This window comes from Lupinus angustifolius, chromosome LG03 (genome assembly GCF_001865875.1).
Source record: "Lupinus angustifolius cultivar Tanjil chromosome LG03, LupAngTanjil_v1.0, whole genome shotgun sequence".
NCBI lineage: Eukaryota > Viridiplantae > Streptophyta > Magnoliopsida > Fabales > Fabaceae > Lupinus > Lupinus angustifolius.
In genome coordinates this window covers 22331703-22349954 of record NC_032011.1, presented here as the reverse complement: position 1 = coordinate 22349954, position 18252 = coordinate 22331703, and the positions used below count along the sequence as shown (strand labels likewise).

Genomic DNA, 18252 nt, shown 5'->3' with positions numbered 1-18252 from the left:
GCAATGTACCAAAGTGCAAAACAAGCAACATACAAATTGCTAAAGTTATGGGTACAATTCTTTACTTAACTAAGTGGATAATTTGTTAATTTATAAAAAGATTAATCAAACTATATTTTTAATTTAGAGTAAAATATCTATCAATTAATTTATTTACATTTATTTATTTGTATTCATCTTTTAAAGAGTTAGTAATAATTAAATATAAATTTTGGATAATAACATATAAAAATCATTCATACCCTATCCTCTTTATTTTCCTTTATCTAAGTCTTTATTAATACCCCACCTCCCATGTGATTTTCTCACTTCCCTTTTTCCATTCATTCTATTTTCTGGTTTCTCTCAGTTCCTATAAAATCATCCAAAGTTCCACTCTTTAATTAGTCACAGAACAAAAACCCTATCAAACACCATGTTATTGTTTAATGTTTAAGATATTCTGACACAACAATCACCATGCTTGTAATATCTTTGTCTTTTTTTGTTTGTTCTGTAATGTTCTTTCAAGACTTGTTTTTGACTAGGAATACAAAATGGTAGAATGATCACTGAGTTATCTTTCAAGGAACAAGCAATGAAGGGTGTTGGGCTTTCTTTGTTCTTGTTCATCTTGCTTATAATAGTGTCTCTAAGCTCAATTTCAGCTTTATCAACAAGTGGGTCGACCAGACATAGCATGAAGTTTATACTAGGTTTGTGTCTCTTGCAAGTGTCCCTGCAACTTTGGTTATTTTAAACATGTTTGCTTAACATTCATAGTTATGGTGATTTGTTAGTTAAAGACCTTGTTTTGTCACAACTGTTTGGGTTTTCTTTCTCTGAAAGCTTAGGAATTGAAAAGAAAGATAACCAAAAGAAAAAAGTTCCAGCTTATGCTAGTTTCCATAATGGGTTTCTTGAAATTTGATCAAATTAGCTTATTTTAGCTCAATTACTCAATTTTTGATGCGTGTGCTAAATTTGACAGCTTCATGTTGGTACATTATTTCTGAGTAACCAAACAAGGCAGATTCTTCTTTTCATAACTAATAATGCTTTTAAGAAGATTATTTATGTCATAGAATTATGCAATTTTGGAATTACAATTCTGCTTTCTAGTAAATGTGTCTTTACTAAAGTTTGTTTTGCTTGTGACCCGGAGTCATGAGTTCAAATCCTATAAACATTCTTTTCGTTTAGGAGGATAAGGCGGCATATATCTCGCCTTTTATATATATATATATATGTAATAATGAGTAATTACTACATTCTTACCTTCTTCTGTTTACAGGAGATGAGAATTTGGGACCATTGAAGAATGAGTTCACACAAGTGGCTCTAGCACCTTCTCCTGGAACTGATGCACCTGCGAGTACCCTTGTGCTGGCTGCAAACAGGACTAATAGGCCTGACATTCTACGGCGTTTTCATATTTACCGTGGTGGTTGGGACATTGCAAATCGGCATTATTGGGCCGTAAGTACCACGGTTCCGTTTCCTCATGATTTTAAATGGCTGGTTTATTATGTTCTCAAATGCCAATTCTATAACAATGAGTGAATGTTCTTGTTGAACATGTTTTACCTCGTTTTCTAATTTTGCTTTTATTGGACAGCTTTGGTCTTATGCTTCTTTCAAGTTTTTCATAGAATAGGGTTCAGGGATGCTTATAATGGTTATAATGAGGCATGGTTAATTTTTATCATACTTAATATCTTGGGTTTATTCACTTTGTTGTTGTACTTTCTGTTCCAGAAGATTCTTTCCCCCCTCTCTTGTTCCAAAATGGCTTTCAATTCTGTTATTCACTTCCACAGTTCCACTAATCAGTTCTTGAACATTATATGTGCAGTCGGTTGGATTCACTGGTGTGGCTGGTTTCATCCTTGCTTTCCTATGGTTTATTTTATTCGGATTGGCACTTATGATTCATCTATGCTGTGGATGGGGGATTAACATCAAGGGTGAAGGATCAAACCATTCACAAAGAATATGTCTTACACTCCTTCTATTATTCACCTTTGCTGCAGCGTAATTCTCTGGATTTTTTTATGATCTTTTATTAACTTCAACACATAATGACATAATGCATTGTTTCCTCACATTCCCTATTCCTTTGTATGTTAAGTTGGTTGCTTAATCTTTTATTCTGTTTGGTTACCAAGTTTTCCTCTGCATTGCATATTTGTAATTACATATTATTGACATCTTATAAAATGTTTCTAATTGAATTCTCATTTACTAAAAAATTGCTGTCAGTGAGTTTGTTACCATTAAATAACGCAGTTTGGAAATGGAACACACAGGTAACAGAAAAGGAAAGATAAAAGTAAAATACAGACCCTAGAACTATCTGGTTTTCCTTGTTGCTTCTAGTTATCCAGAATTTAGCCTGAAAATTTCTAAGTTATAAGTAATGCATTAAGAAAGTGAGTCTCGCCGCAACGGTAAGGTTGTTTGCCTTGTGACCTGGAGTCTTGGATTATCCGCTTCTCATGGTAAGTTTGTGTACATTTACCTTCCCCAAATCCCACTAGGCGGGAGTCTCGTGTGCTGGGTTGTTCCTTATAAGTACTGCATTAAAAAAATCTGTCTGTAGTCTGTACTTTAGTTCTTTGAATTCCAATCCCTGGTCGATGTCAGCTGTAGTTGTAGAACTTAACGTGCTATCTGAATTTGATAAATGTGTTCTTTTTATCATTCTAAAATTGATTCATTCAACCATTCCTGGTAAAACTTTCCTAGTTCTTACATTTTATGTTCTCTAAATCTCACAGGAGTGGATGTATCATCCTTTCTGTTGGGCAGGATAAGTTCCATGGTGAGGCAGTGGATACCCTCCATTATGTTGTCAATCAATCAGACTATACAGTGAAGACTCTAAGAAATGTCACAGAGTATCTCTCCCTTGCTAAAACTATCAATGTAGCACAGATGCTTCTTCCATCTGATATCATGGATGGTATCGACAATTTGAATAGGGAACTAAATACTGCAGCCGATACACTTTCTGAAAAGACAGATGAGAATGCAGCTAAAATTAGAAAAGTGTTCAATGCTGTGTGAGCAATCATAGACCTTTACACTCTATTCATTATAGACTTTGATGCTTGCATATACTTTCAATTCTAAAATTCGTGCATTTTGTAGGCGACTAGCTTTGATTGTCATATCTGCAGTGATGCTTCTCCTGGCTCTAATTGGACTCAGTATGTTTGATGATAGCAATTTAAATATTTTGAGCTAATTCTATACTTATATTCTTGAATTGTTGCTTATAAATTTCTTATTCTGTAGTCCTGTCTATCCTTGGGCATCAACATGCAATCCTCATGTAAGTTATCTTTCCTTACGGCATTTAACATACCTTTCCTTATCATGCCACTACATACCGGAACAGAGATCATTTTCATGTTGCGTTTTAAAAAGTTTATTTGAAATTCTTATCTCAGATTTGTTATCAGCGGATGGTTATTGGTTGCAACAACATTCATTCTTTGTGGAGTGTTCATGATCCTTAATAAGTAAGTCACTTTTCTCTGCAATTTCAGTTTAACATATTCATTCCTAACCACGAGAAGTGGACCTGACGTAGATTAGATTTATTTCTATTACAGTGCGATTTCCGATACCTGTATGGCTATGGGAGAATGGGTGGAGAATCCGCACGCAGAATCTGCTCTTAGCAATATCCTTCCATGTGTTGATCAGAGAACCACAAACAAGACACTCTTCCAGAGTAAACAAGTAGTCACCAATATTGCCAGTGTTGTCAATACATTCATCTATAACACCGCAGATGCAAATCCAACACAAGGTAGTATGAATTACTACAATCAGTCTGGACCTGCAATGCCACCTCTGTGTTATCCCTTCGACTCTCAGTTTCGAGAGCGGCAGTGTACAGTTCAAGAAGTTTCCTCCGCCAATGCTTCATCGGTATGCTTTTCGTCTCCTAACATTTGAATACTGCAAATGTTTGAGATAATGTATAACCATTCTGATTACTTGCTATATAAGTTACTAACAAAAATGTGCTCTTGAACATTTGAACTGCTTTACTATGTTATAGTTTTATTCCTTCCATTGATACACAAGTAATTCACGGTCACGGCTAAAAAATTTCAGGTTTGGAAGAAGTATGAATGTGAAGTATCTGAATATGGCATTTGCACCACCATTGGAAGAGTGACCCCAGAGATTTACATTGAGTTAGAAGCAGCAGTTATTGCAAGCTATGCATTAGAACATTATACTCCACCTTTACTAAGCCTTCAGAATTGCAATTTTGTGAGGGATACATTCAAAGAAATCACTTCAAGTTATTGTCCTCCATTAAATCATTATCTCAAGATTATTAATGCAGGATTAACCCTCATTTCAGTTGGTGTTTTGCTCTGTCTTGTTCTTTGGAAACTTTACGCGAACCGCCCCCAAAGGGAGGAAGTGTTTGTGAAGCAATCCTTAGCAGAAAAAATAAAGAAAAGATTCAACAAGAACTGCAACAACAATACAAATTTGACAATGCCAAATGCACCTAGTGATGTATAAATTGTACAACAGAAAATTAGTTAATAGAAGAAAAATATAAGCAAATTAGTAGTGTTTTATTGCACCCCATAGTAAGGGGATAAATCAAGGTGGAGCGAAGCTCTTCTTGAGTTAGAAACTTAGAATATCATTAGTCAAATCTAGTGTACTATACTTTTTTTTGGGGTGAGGTGTATTATAGATATCTATTTATCCATATAAAGAATAATCAATTTGATTTGTAATATACAATTTATTTAGCCTCCATGACATAACCTTCATATTTCATCCCAGCTTAAAACCAACTATGTATAATATGAAACTTACAAGGGCAGGTATAAAATATGTTCAAGGGTGAATCATGCCTCAAACAAATACACTCTCATTTTAAGGCTTGATCGTTGTATATAGAATTTACTAGGCTTGCAAAATAAAACCACGCTTATCATATTTTAATGTTTTTTGTGCAACTCTTATTTTCAATTTTTTTGGGGCAGCCTCTTATAATTTTCTACATGTATCAATTTGATTTTAAAAGAATAAAAATCCAAATTAATATTTAAAATTGTGAATTTGGATTAAAATAGTCCAGCTAAGAATTCAAATAGAGTATAATATTTATTCAAAGTCACTATAAATATTTATACGCAGTAAATATTTTTTTATTTTATATTTTGAATAGTCAATACTTATTAAATATGAATGAAATAATAAATAATGAAGTGACAAAGAATAATATTCTTAAATTAGTTATAGTTAACATTTGAATTTATAAAGTCACATGTAATAGTAGCACCCTTCAACACCAAAACATCTATAAGGTTCCAATCTACTGTATAATAATACAAAGGGTTGATGATATTACAAACATGCTTATCTTCTATGACACTTGATTTTGTAAGGGCTAAAATTATCAATAAAGTAATTGTTCATTTTTTTTGCAATAAAATAATAAGGTGCTTTTTGAATCATTTATTGAAGGGTTGAGATCCTCTCTAGTACTAAACAGTCCACTACTAGAATATGAGGCATCATAGTGATTTAATAACTTAAAAAAAACTTTAATTTAAAACTATTTAAAATCTGTATCATTGAATATTTTTAAACGCCACATGTCACAATATCTGACTGGACTTTTCAGTACCGGAGAAGATCCAAATTCCTCTCACAATCTATTACCTATATAATAAAAAAACTCTTTCATGACATGTGTCAATCTCTCAAGCCCTCATAACATGTGTCAACCTCTCATCAAAAGTAAAGGTCTCTCATGACATGTGTCAATCTCTCAAGAACTCCCTCATGACATATGTCAATCTCTCAAGCCCTCATGACATATGTCAATCTCTCAAGCCCTCATGACATGTGATTTATTTAAAAATACTCATGACATGTGATTTATTTAAAAATAAAAGAAATATGATTACCTATACAATATTAAAATATAATGTTACTATAGCAATATTAAAATAATAATAATAATATGAATCATAACATATTGTTTGTAGCTATTTTAGAGTTAAATAATATTTATTTTTATACTAATCTTATTTTAGAATCAAATAATAATGAAATTATAAATTTATTGATGATTTTTTTGATTAATAGGATACTACTAACTATATCATGTTATGTATGTGTAAAAAACAATGTTGAGAAAGTCGAGCAAGATGTTAAACCAGAAGATGACCCATATTAAGTTTATTTGATTTAAACAGTTAAACCGTATGCTTTGACCGTATGATCTTATATATAATTAATAATTTTTAACAATATGAATGCACTGGTAACATATATGGTTTTAACTATGCGAATACACGAACAACATACATATTCTTAATCATAAATGCACATGTAATATGTGTTCTTAATCATGCGGCAAAAAATATCGTCCCGTGCAAATCCACGGGTAACTTGCTAGTTACTTTAATGAGTTTGAGTATACAGTTGGTTTTAAAAAAATTTAGGGGATAAAGTTGTCCTAGAAATAAGTAAATTTTTTTGCATTCATTTTCAAATTCATTCTCATTGTTATTTTTCCATTCATTTTTCATACCCTCTCTCCATCTTCATTCTCAGTCTGCATTTCTTGTCTTCTTCAAACTTCTTTTTTCATCATTCATTCTTTATCCTACGCATAATTTCTTCATTCACAACTATGACTTTCCACATAAGTATGATTTTTTTATAACTCCCTTTCATATTTTTGCTGTTAACTTCTTCATCTTTGAAATTGAACCGTGTGTTCTTATAACACCAAAATAACTTCTTCGTCAAACTTTTGTTATTTTTTAGTCCAACATTTAATAAAAAGATAACTTTTTATATTTTTATCTAAAAAGTTAATATTTTTTGAGTATTTTTACTCTATTAAGCTTATTTCTTGTTTTTTGAGTTCAAAATAACAATTTTGGTGTTATCTTGGGTTTGCATGTTATTTTGGTGTTGTTGATAACACTTTAGTGGATCGAACTTATTTATTTTTAGATCAACATTTACTAAAAAGATAAGATTTTGGACTGAAAAGTTAACATTTTTTGGGGTATTTTTGCTCCATGACCCGTAAGGTTAACATTTTTAGTTGAAAAGTTGACATTTTTGGTTGAAAAGTTAACATTTTTGGGTATTTTTATTTTCGTTTTCTCCTTACCAGTTAGATCTCAAATGTTCTAAAGTTTTTTTATTAATAGTATTTTATTATGTTTAGACAAATGTACATTTTGGTGTTGTTCTATACTTATATGTGTCTATTTGATTATTAGCAATATTTGCATATATAGTTATTTCTCTTGAGCATTTCCCCCTTTTCTATATATTGTAATTTGCTAATGTGTGTATCAAGATCAATTGTTTTTTACCACACACATCATTATATGTTGATTTTGATTGTCACATTTTCTGTAGTTTTTTCGAGCTTAATTTAGAGGTTGTAAAAGTATACAATTTTTTCTTTGACTTAAGTCCTATTTTGACAGTTGTTATTGCCTTAACAATGTAATTTTGAATTTACAAGTGACCAAACAAAGATGACAATGAGTAGGCAAAATGGAGGTTTGGGATCTCAACATATTTGTTGTTGATCAAATTTTACAAAAAAATAATTTTAATGTGATTATAATCTCAACAGGATCGGGATCCCCTTATTTTTTCCATTCATTTTTTATACCCCTCTCTCCACTTTCATTCTCAACCTTCTTCTACATTCTTTTCCTTCCTCTACATTCTTTTCCTTCCTCATACTTCCTTCTTCATGCTAGGAACAATTTCTTCATTCACAGTTATGATTTTTTTCTTACAATTTTCTATATGTATATTATTTAACTCACTCAATCTTTTTTATCATCATGTCTTATAACTTCACAATTTCATAGGTAATATTTGCAATTTGTTTCTACAATTTTATGCTTTTGTTTCTACAAAAGTTTTATATATTACTAAACATATTTAAAAATGTAGGTTCATATTTAACTATGTTTTACTTACTCTTAATATTCACTTAAATCTCTAACTATATAGGTAACTCAAAATCATTTAAGGAAAATTTGTTGGAATCAATATAATCATACATTGTGGCCTACTTCATCATACTGTGTTTAGTGTAGGTACTCGGTCATACATTGTGGCTTTACATTTCATCACTACTAAGTTTAATATTTTCCTTATGATAATATTATCTCATACTTTAGCACTTTAACTAACCATCTTACACTACCTCCTTTTTAATAAAAATATGTAAAATCTAACTATTATAAATCCTATGATGTGTAATAAGTTGCGGGTAAGAAAAACTTTTGAGATTTGTATTTTCTTAATTTACCCCAAAATCATAGTGATTTTTCATCATAAGAATCACAAACTGTTGTAACCGTAGCTTGCAACAATTCTAAATGACACGAAATAATACTTACTAGCTGAGTCATGACCAGGTCGCTCTCTTTAAGACGTTTCGTGACACTGCCCAAAATGTGAAAGCAGACTATCAACCATGCCATCACGAAAAATTGTTGTAACTGTAGAAATTTCCCACAATATGGCTACCCGTGTCAATTCTCTTCCCACAATACTGACTACTAGTGTTAGTTCTCAAAATCCCACAATACAGCTACCTGTGCCAATTCTTTACCCGCAATACTGACTACCAGTGTCAATTCTCGAAATTCCCACAATATGGCTACCTGTGCCATTTCTTAGTGTCACGGAAAGAAAGAGGGGGAAGTTTGCCGGAAATGCATCGGCGGAAAATATGAGGGAGAAAGAAAAAGTTGAATGAAAGCGCATTTAACTTGGGGCAATAAAATATGAAGGGAGAAGACTTCTATTTATAACTTGGGATTTTTTCCAAGTTCCTAGTTTCTCCAATGTGGGACTTGAGAGTTATTTTTTTTCTTTTTCAAAACTCTTCAATGTGGGATTTGAGAGTTGTTTTTTCAAAACTCTCCTATGTGGTACTTGAGTGTTTTTTATATTTCACACCCAAAAGTTCCCACTCATGGTTTTCAACAAACCATGTTCCAACAATCCCCCACTTGAAATTAAAAAACAATTTCTGAGAATATTTGTGGTCTCAATAAGATTGTGCATAAACAAAGGTGTCATGCGACTTGAACCTTTGCATAGTGAATAAGATCCATATTTTACTAGAGTGACTCGTAGTCTTGAACTCTATCTCCAGCATCAAACCACACACAACCTTTTCAAAAGTGTATTCTGTAAAGCCCGTGCGTTAAAGGCCATGCACGTCTATCCCAGTATAGTGAACGCTCTAGAAATTTATGCCCCAAAATTTCATAGGAAGCGGCCCCCACTTCCACATTCACATAGGTGAGTCTATCAAGAGTACTCCTGTAGCCTAGGTACTCCACTCTAATTGGAGTATAGATCTCATTAAGAGTTTAACTCATCCTTACATATGTTACATGAATCATGCTTCTCATAATGTTATAGCATGTTCATTCTCATATCACTTCACAACTTGTTATTACCCATTGAACCTATTTCTTAGGATATATAGTTAGTTAGGTCGAGTTACCATCATGAGTGATACTCGTTCTAAGGGCAATAGTCTCATATTCTTAGAAGTATTATGGACTTTCTGTCTAGCAAGTCCTTTCGTCAAAGGATATGCTAAGTTATTCTTAGTGTGTACATGATCCTCTCTAACAGCTCACGATTGTGCTTATGACGTATTTGTCGCTTCTTACCGTTAAGAAAGAGATTCTCAATTTTTTGCAATAGCCGCGGTTGCTAATGCTACCATAGGGGAATCTCTGCAAGCAAACTTCTCAACTAACTTGTTTCTTCATTAGCTGTTGCTAATGCTATCATCTCAACTTTCATAGTGGATTGAGATAACATAGCCTGTTTCTTGTAAGACTCTAGATAATCCATCTCATCATTTATGGCTTATCGCCACAAATCAATATAAAAAAAAAAACTTCTTGGAGAGTTGATTGATTATCCTCAATATATAGACCATATAATCAGGTCTATATTCTCTAACAATTATTGCTCTCTTACTTCTTCTAGGTTCTATTTCAAACCTTTCATTTTCTATCATTATCTCTAATCACAAGTATGTGACTAGTTGATGTGCCCATACTATTCTTCAATTTAAAAAGGAATTTCTTCTCATTAAAGTCAACACCGTTAGACTCAGTGACCATTTTGTGTTAAGGTCGTAATGCCTATACATAATACTGTTTATATCATATCCAATGAATATATATTCATAGGTTCTGAGAGTTTAACTCTATAGGGCCATACCATCAGAAATAATTTCATGAGCAATTTTATGTATCTCACAGGACTGAGACTTTACTGATTTTATTATCAGTCATTTGATACTTGAGGTAGTGATAACATCATATACATATATTATCTTAACTTCCTCGGTATCATATTTCTTTATTTCTCAAGTGCATACCAAATTAATTTGGCACACTTGTATGAGTTATAGTAATCATACAGCTCATCAGACAACCCATTCAGAATGAGGTTCTTACATAAGTAATCACTTTCATTCCAGAGAGCTATTTCTATAGCCAATTTATCCCTTTCATCTTTTTCAGCCTCATCCGTCAAACCGAAATGGCTTGTTCAGGTCATAGCTGTTCTGTCTAGTAATTTTATCTACGAATGCCATTACTGTCGAAACGTCTTAAAATTGTTGTAATCGTAGCTTGCAGCAATTCTAAATGGCACGAAATAATACTTACTGACTGAGTCACGACCAGGTCGTTCTCTTTAATACGTTTTGTGGCACTGCCCAAAAGTGCAAGCAGACTATCAACCACACCGTCCCCAGGATAAAACAGTTCGAATCTCTGTTATCAAATTCTTACTGCACTATACCGAATACACCCTCCACAATATGACTATCAGTGCCAATTCGCGAAATTTACCACAATATGGCTACCCGTGCCAATTCTCTTCCCACAATACTGACTACCAGTGTTAGTCCTCGAAATCCCACAATATAGCTACCTGTGCCAATTCTTTACCCACAATACTGACTACCAGTGTCAGTTCTCGAAATTCCCACAATATGGCTACCTGTGCCATTTCTTAGTGTCATGGAAAGAAAGAGGGAGAAGTTTGCTGAAAATGCATCGACAGAAAATATGAGGGAGAAAGAAAAAGTTGAATGAAAGCGCATTCAACTTGGGGCAAGAAAATATGAAGGGAGAAGGCTTCTATTTATAACTTGCAAAACTCTTCAATGTGGGACTTGAGAGTTGTTTTTTCAAAACTCTCCTATGTGGTACTTGGGTGTTTTTTATATTTCACACCCAAAAGTTCCCACTCATAGTTTTCAACAAACCATGTTCCAACACAAACTCACAAAAGTAAAACATTTTTCTTCACTTCATTCCCACAAATATATATATTGCAGCATACATGCCCATTGGATATGACGAGGCTTCATTATTTGTATGACATGATAGATTTTTATATGTTGGTAAAAAGTTTTGGACTTGCACATACTTTTTGTAGCATTTGTGATTGGCCCACTTGAGTTGATGTATTTGATGAATGGCACGATTATAAGAACAACAAGTCCCTTCTTTTATATAGTCAACTTGAACATTTGCACTACAACCTCGCTTTTAAGTTTCAACAATGGCACAATTATAAGAACAAAAAGTCTTTTCATATTGACCTAACTTTCTATTTTTGAAAAGGTTTTCTATTTTTTTTGTAACATCTCTTTGTCACGTATTTGATTCAATTTTTGAAGTTTTTATTTGAATGATTTCTGTAAAACAATGGATTGCAATGTGTAACAACTGAAAATATTATTTTTAGTTAAATATTTTCCTTACTTCCTCCATTCTAATTTTTGCATGTTAACATTTTTCTGTTATTTTGGATATGCATGCTCACTATCTAACTTATTTGGTACAAATGAATCATTTTTCAGCATTTTTTTACCAATCAATCTTATTTTGTAAAATTTTAGTTAGACAATGCATTTTCACTATCTAAGTCACTGAACCTTATTTACTGCATTTCTATGAGTCCCTTTTTGTGCACCTCTAGCTTTCTCTAAGTTGTTATTTTTTCGTTATTATTCTTCAACATTAAGGTGTAGAAGGAGAAGAAGAGTTACAAAGTGTTATAGAAGTCATGGAAGCTCCAAGAGACAGAACAAAATAAATTACCTACCAATGGACCAAATTCAAGACTTAAAGTATTGTATAAATTCAAAATTATCTTTAGTTATGTTAAACTTTAATCCTTCTTCAACTTGCATTTGCATTTTCAGTTTTATTGATAGATTGAATTATTTTATTTTATTTTTTGTTTAATTTCCATTTTGGTTTTCTTAAGACTAATAGTGATAACTACATTTTAAACTATAGTCATGAGAGATGGAAGTGATGTGAGCCATTCACTCTCATGTTTAAGACCTACTGCTACTTCAAATGTTCAATTTGAATATTAATTATATTGAAATTGTTAGATACTTATAATTGTCTATGATGTAAAAAAATTTAATCCTTATATAATTTTTGTTCTGCTTATTTAGTTTTGTCATATAAAGGTGATCAATGTCATTGACACTGTATATAATCTATCAACACTTTTTATTAACTAATCATTATTATAGGATTATGTTTTATAAAATTATCATTGATTAATAGGGACCATGACTAATAATAAATATTATTTTAGATGGGCACAAAATAAATAATTAAGTTAATTTTATTATTTTATTTTAAGCGGGTGAAATTATTGTAAAAAAGTTTGCTACTATATTTAATGAGGGTGAAATTATTGTTAATAAAGTTTGCTATTAAATAATTAAGGGAATGTAAAAAAGTTTGGCATTCTACTTCAAAAAAAATTAAATATAGTTATTATATTTCATGTGTGATCTATCATCATTTTGATATTCATCTAGCCTGGTGAAATGATTTATCTGAAAATCCTAAAAATTTGACAACCCTTAAAACAGATATGTTGGTCAACAAAAATTAAGCATTTAAACTTTTTCTCATAACAATTCTTTATTTATTTAATATAACAAATTTCAACACTATCTAATTCATGTAAATGGTCAGTGGGTCCGGAGAAATTGTAATTTTGTTTTTTAAATAAATTCATATAAGATATATTACCACTAGTGCATTGGAAGAGAAATAAGAGACTTTAACTCGGACTGCCAAAACATACCCAACATAGTCAATCTCCCACAACTCGGGTTGTAGGGTTACGACCCATCGATGCAAATGGTCAGTGGGTATGGAGAAATGATTATTCGGGGTTGCAGTTTTTGAATGTGGGGAGGTAGGACGTGGTTAGATTGTTGCTTCCACAACATTGAACTAAACAGGTGTTCTTAATGATAAAGGAGTTCTTATCTATTGGTACGATAATCCCAATTAGACTTGAATATGCTAAAATGTCAATTCTATGATAAGGGAGGGATCTCCTTACTCCTCCGATAATAACTTTTAAAAACTTATATCACATCTTAGTTATTAATTCCAGAAAAATTTAATAATTTAAATAAATTAGTAGGTAGTTCTAAATCATTAAAATTTTATAGAATTAATGGCAAAAATATAGAATAAGTTTTTAAAACTTACTTGAAGTAGTGAATTGCCTCTCCTATGATAAATGAATTTCTAACATTCCTCTTTTCCCATAGTCAAAAAATCAGATAAGAGATGAGAGAAAGGTGATAAAGAAAAATTGAAAGAAATATAATAAATTATTATATTGTTTGGTATGAGAAAAAAAGAAAAGAAAAAGATGTGAAAAATAATGTAATTTTAAAATTTAATATAATTTTAAAAAATAATTATGCTGAAAATATAAAAGAAAAATAATGGTAGAAAAATGAGTGAAAATAATAATTATATACTATAAATAGCAGTGTTGTTGGGACCGGACCGGATGGTCCAACCGTCGCCCAGCAACCATAACGGCCACGTTTTGGTCAATAAGTCGTCCCCCATATGGAGCCGTTTTGGACCATTAGTAATCCGGTCCAACCGGGTTGGACCGGGTTAACCCAGAACAACCCGATATATTAAAACGAGCGGGCCATCTATCACTTAAAAGTTAAAACAAAATTTTTAAAATAAGCAAATAGAAAAAAGCCTAAAAGCTAAAAGTCTAAAACCTAATTCCCTGAGAATATAAAACATTCCCACAGTTGTCAAAAGCAGTGAACAACATCTTTTTCTACAACATTATCTTTCATTATCTTCTATCATCACGTCTCCCATTGTAGTGAATTGCACAAAGTATGTTTTTTATGGTTTTGCACTTTTGTGGGATTTATTTGTCCAGGGAGATTTCCTATTACTCTTTAGTTTATGGTTTTATCACTTTGTGAGACTTATTGAATTATGTGATTAAATTATTACTTTATGTGTTTATAGTTTTGTCACTTTGTGCCTAATTTATTACTGTTTAGTCTTTAATCTTTAATCTTTAGTTTATGCACTGCACTATCACGTCAACATCTTAATCTTTAGTTTAATTTATGTACTACAAATTCATGTTAATGGCTTTTCTTAGTTTATTAGTGTAGTGCATATTGTCACAAATTATTACTTTATTAGTTTATGGTTTTGTGACTTTTGTCATTTTATGGTTTTGTTAGTGCACTGAAAATTACTAATGCACCAAATTAATAGTTTATTTTGTTAGTTTCTTAGTTTATGCAAATTAGATGTTCTACTTAATTGTTTTAAACGTCTTATATTCTTTGCGTATATATTTAATTTTAGATATGACATCATCTGCAAGTTCTCCAAATACAACTCAAGCATTAGCTCCTAGTACTCAGTCTGTTAGAGCAAAATTAGTCCCAACATGGGATCATTGTCAATTACTACAAGACACAGATGGAAAGAGAACCATAAAATGTTTGTATTGCTCAAAATGTTACAAAGGGGGAGGAATACATCGAATTAAACAACATCTTGCAGGAGAAAAAGGAGATGTTCTACCTTGTCTTTCAGTCCCTTTTGGTGTTAAGCATCGACTAAGAGAACACTTGAATCAAGTTAGTGATAGTAGAAAAAGAGGTACTAATCAAAATCAAGGGGAAGAAGATCCATATGAGGAAAATGTTGTACAGCGTGAAAGAAATACGATTCCACCAATACCGACTACAACCAAGGGTAAAGAAACATAAACATCAAATAAAAGATCAAATAATAGTATCAACAATTTCTATGCCCCAAGAACTACTCCAGGAGCTCAACCCTCAATCAGAATGGGCTTTGCAGGTAAAGATGTTATTCATAAGGCTGATTTGGCAGTTGCTCGATTCTTTTATGATTGTTGCATTCCATTTAATTGTACAAATTCATTTTACTATCAACCTATGATAGATGCAATTGCTGCAATTGGTTCTGGTTATAAAGGTCCTAGTTATTATGCTATTTGATCCAATTTGTTGCATGAAATGAAGAAAGAGGTCGAGTTGTTAAGAATTATTGTCAATATTGTGGCTCCACTAATCCGCTTGTTAAGAATTGTTGATGCTGATGATAGACCTTCTCTACCTTATGTGTATGACGGGATGCGTAGAGCAAGAAAAACAATTAAGAGTGTGTTCATGGATAAAAATTCCTTGTATAAGCCTTATACAAGAGTTATAAAGCAAAGATGGGATAAACAACTCCGAACAAAATTACATTGTGCAGCCTACTTTCTGAATCCAACATTCTATTATGATAAGGATAACTTTTATATCAAACAGAGGTTCAACAATGTTGGCTTGATGTTTTACAAGCAAAAGTTACCACTCACAAGATTGAGTTTTTCAAACAAAGTTGCATCTATCATGACAAAGTTGGGTGTTTTGGTAATACAATGGCAATTGAAATAGTTAAACACTTACGACCAGGTAAGGTTTTAATTTTTATATTTTCAGTTTATTAAAATATTATGTAATAGTTTAATACACTAATACCATACTAATCTTTTGTTATGTTTTTTAGATCAATATGAATCCATATGAATGTGTAAACTAATCTTTTGTTATGTCTTTTGTGAAGTTTGGTAATACTTTAATAGCATTTTGTGATATTTTTTAGATCAATGGTGGTCACAATTTGGATTTAGTGCTCCTATGGTATCCCAATTAGCTATTCAGATTTTGAGTCAAACAGCATCTTCTTCTGGTTGTGAAAGAAATTGGAGTGTATTTGAAAGAATACACACAGCGAAGAGGAATAAACTGGAACACAAAAGATTGAATGATCTAGTCTATGTGCACTATAACTTGGGTTTGAAAAATAGGTTTGTTTTTAATTAAGTTTATGTGCACTATAATTATGTAACTTCTTTTTTGTCTTGATATATCATAAATTCATAATTGTTGGAATTTTAGGGCTATTAGTAAAAGAAGAGCACTTGATCCTGTTGACTATGAGAGTATGGAGAACATTCAGTTTTGGATTACTGAAGAAGAAGAAGAAGCTACATTGATTGATTATGATGAAATAGAAAAAATGTTCTATCATGACTTGTCAAATCCAATATATGATTTAACAAAGGATGATGAAGGTGTGTTCTAAACAAATTATAATGTACAACAATTTTCTAATTGTTCTACAAATTAATGTAATGTATATTTTATTTTGTAGGTATTGTTGAAGAACGAAATGTTACTATTGATGGAGAGCTTAATTTGGACTCTTTTCCTCAAGAAGATGTAGATACTCCAACTACATCTCTAACCGGCAATGTCAACTTAGGATCCAATGAAGACAATGATACTTGGATGAATTAGAATATTTATTCTCTATATGAGATAATTGTGTTTTGAGTTTTAATTCTAATTATATAAGACTTAATCTCATTTCAAGCATTTTTGTTTTAATTTATATGTATACGCATTATGAAAAACATATATATTGATAAGTGTGTTAATTCATATTAACTTATTTTAATTAATTATATAATATGTAATTATGTATAATATTATGACATTGTCTGGTCAAACCGGATGGTCAAATCGGTTAGAACCTGTACGAGACTCTTCCGAAGTCCGGCTCGAGTTAAATAGTGATTAAATTATTGATTTTGTCATTTCAATCGGATACATATCTGCTATCCTACAAGTTGTGTCACTACATGTGTATCGTCAATTGTGATTGATTAGGAAAATAATTAATTATTAACTTTTTAACTTAAATATATTTTTTTCAACCAATCATAGACTTGGTATATGCAGTGACACAACTTGTGAGACAACAAATGTGCTCCCATCTCAATCACCTCTCCTATGGAGAAATGTTTTTTTTATAGTTCCATATGCTTTTATTTTGTTACTCTCTTTACTCTATTCTCAACTACTTCTCTCCCCATAGCTTCTTTCTTCTCTCTCTCACTACCAATTGAAGGCTAAAGGAAGAAGCATACAAAAATATAGTTAATTAATTAATTAATTAATTATTATAATCATATATAAATAGATTATAATAGTTCCTGACATTTTACATTAAAAAAGATTGTTTCTCACTGAAAAATGCAAACACAAGTTATTAAATTTAATACCACCATTTAAATCAGGCATGTACAAACATTTATTATATATATGACAAGAACAATAACTATAAAGAACATTAGTCAAAATAAATCAATTTTTATCAGCTGGCACATAGTTGATGAGAGAAGAAGGTCTATAGAGTGGGAAAGAATTGATTTTAGATCTTTTATATCACTGTCTTACACTTAATTCAATATTATCAATAAGAATTTGATAAATATGTATTGATTAAAAATTAAGTTAATTTTTAAATTCAATATTACTAGATTTGATGGTACTTGATTTGTTTAAGACAGAAAGATATGATTATTTTGGCATTGTGGATTATGAAGAATTGAAGATGGAGATGCATATTAAGAAATAGTTAATTTAACTCATGAACTGCATTAATATACAAATAGGTCTGGTTCATTGCGTATAACAGCCATTGCATCTATGAAGTGGAACATAATTAATAGTAGTTTAGACCATACATAATCACAAACAATATATTCATTCTTATTTGAGTTCCACACATTATTTTATAATTTATTACAACTCTCCATGAAATAAGAACAACATCTACTTTTTTCTCGCAATGACAAACATCATTCTTATTCTTGTTTAGGTCTCACACATCTACATTTTTTCCACAAAATCTATCTCTCTCCTCCGTTTCTCTTGGTTAAGAATAACAAGAAATTGTTCTTATTTAAGAACAAAAGTAAGAAAATAAGAACAAC

The 18252-nt window shown here is 31.5% G+C and overlaps 1 protein-coding gene across 1 annotated transcript; it reads left to right on the top strand.

The window, feature by feature from the left end:
* Positions 288-4753, top strand: LOC109343669. Its single transcript, XM_019582080.1, has 9 exons — positions 288-695; positions 1274-1458; positions 1835-2013; positions 2760-3044; positions 3133-3191; positions 3280-3316; positions 3435-3506; positions 3600-3921; positions 4111-4753. Exons 1-9 carry the CDS (start codon positions 545-547, stop codon positions 4531-4533), a joined length of 1713 nt encoding a protein of 570 aa, XP_019437625.1. The 5' UTR covers positions 288-544; the 3' UTR covers positions 4534-4753.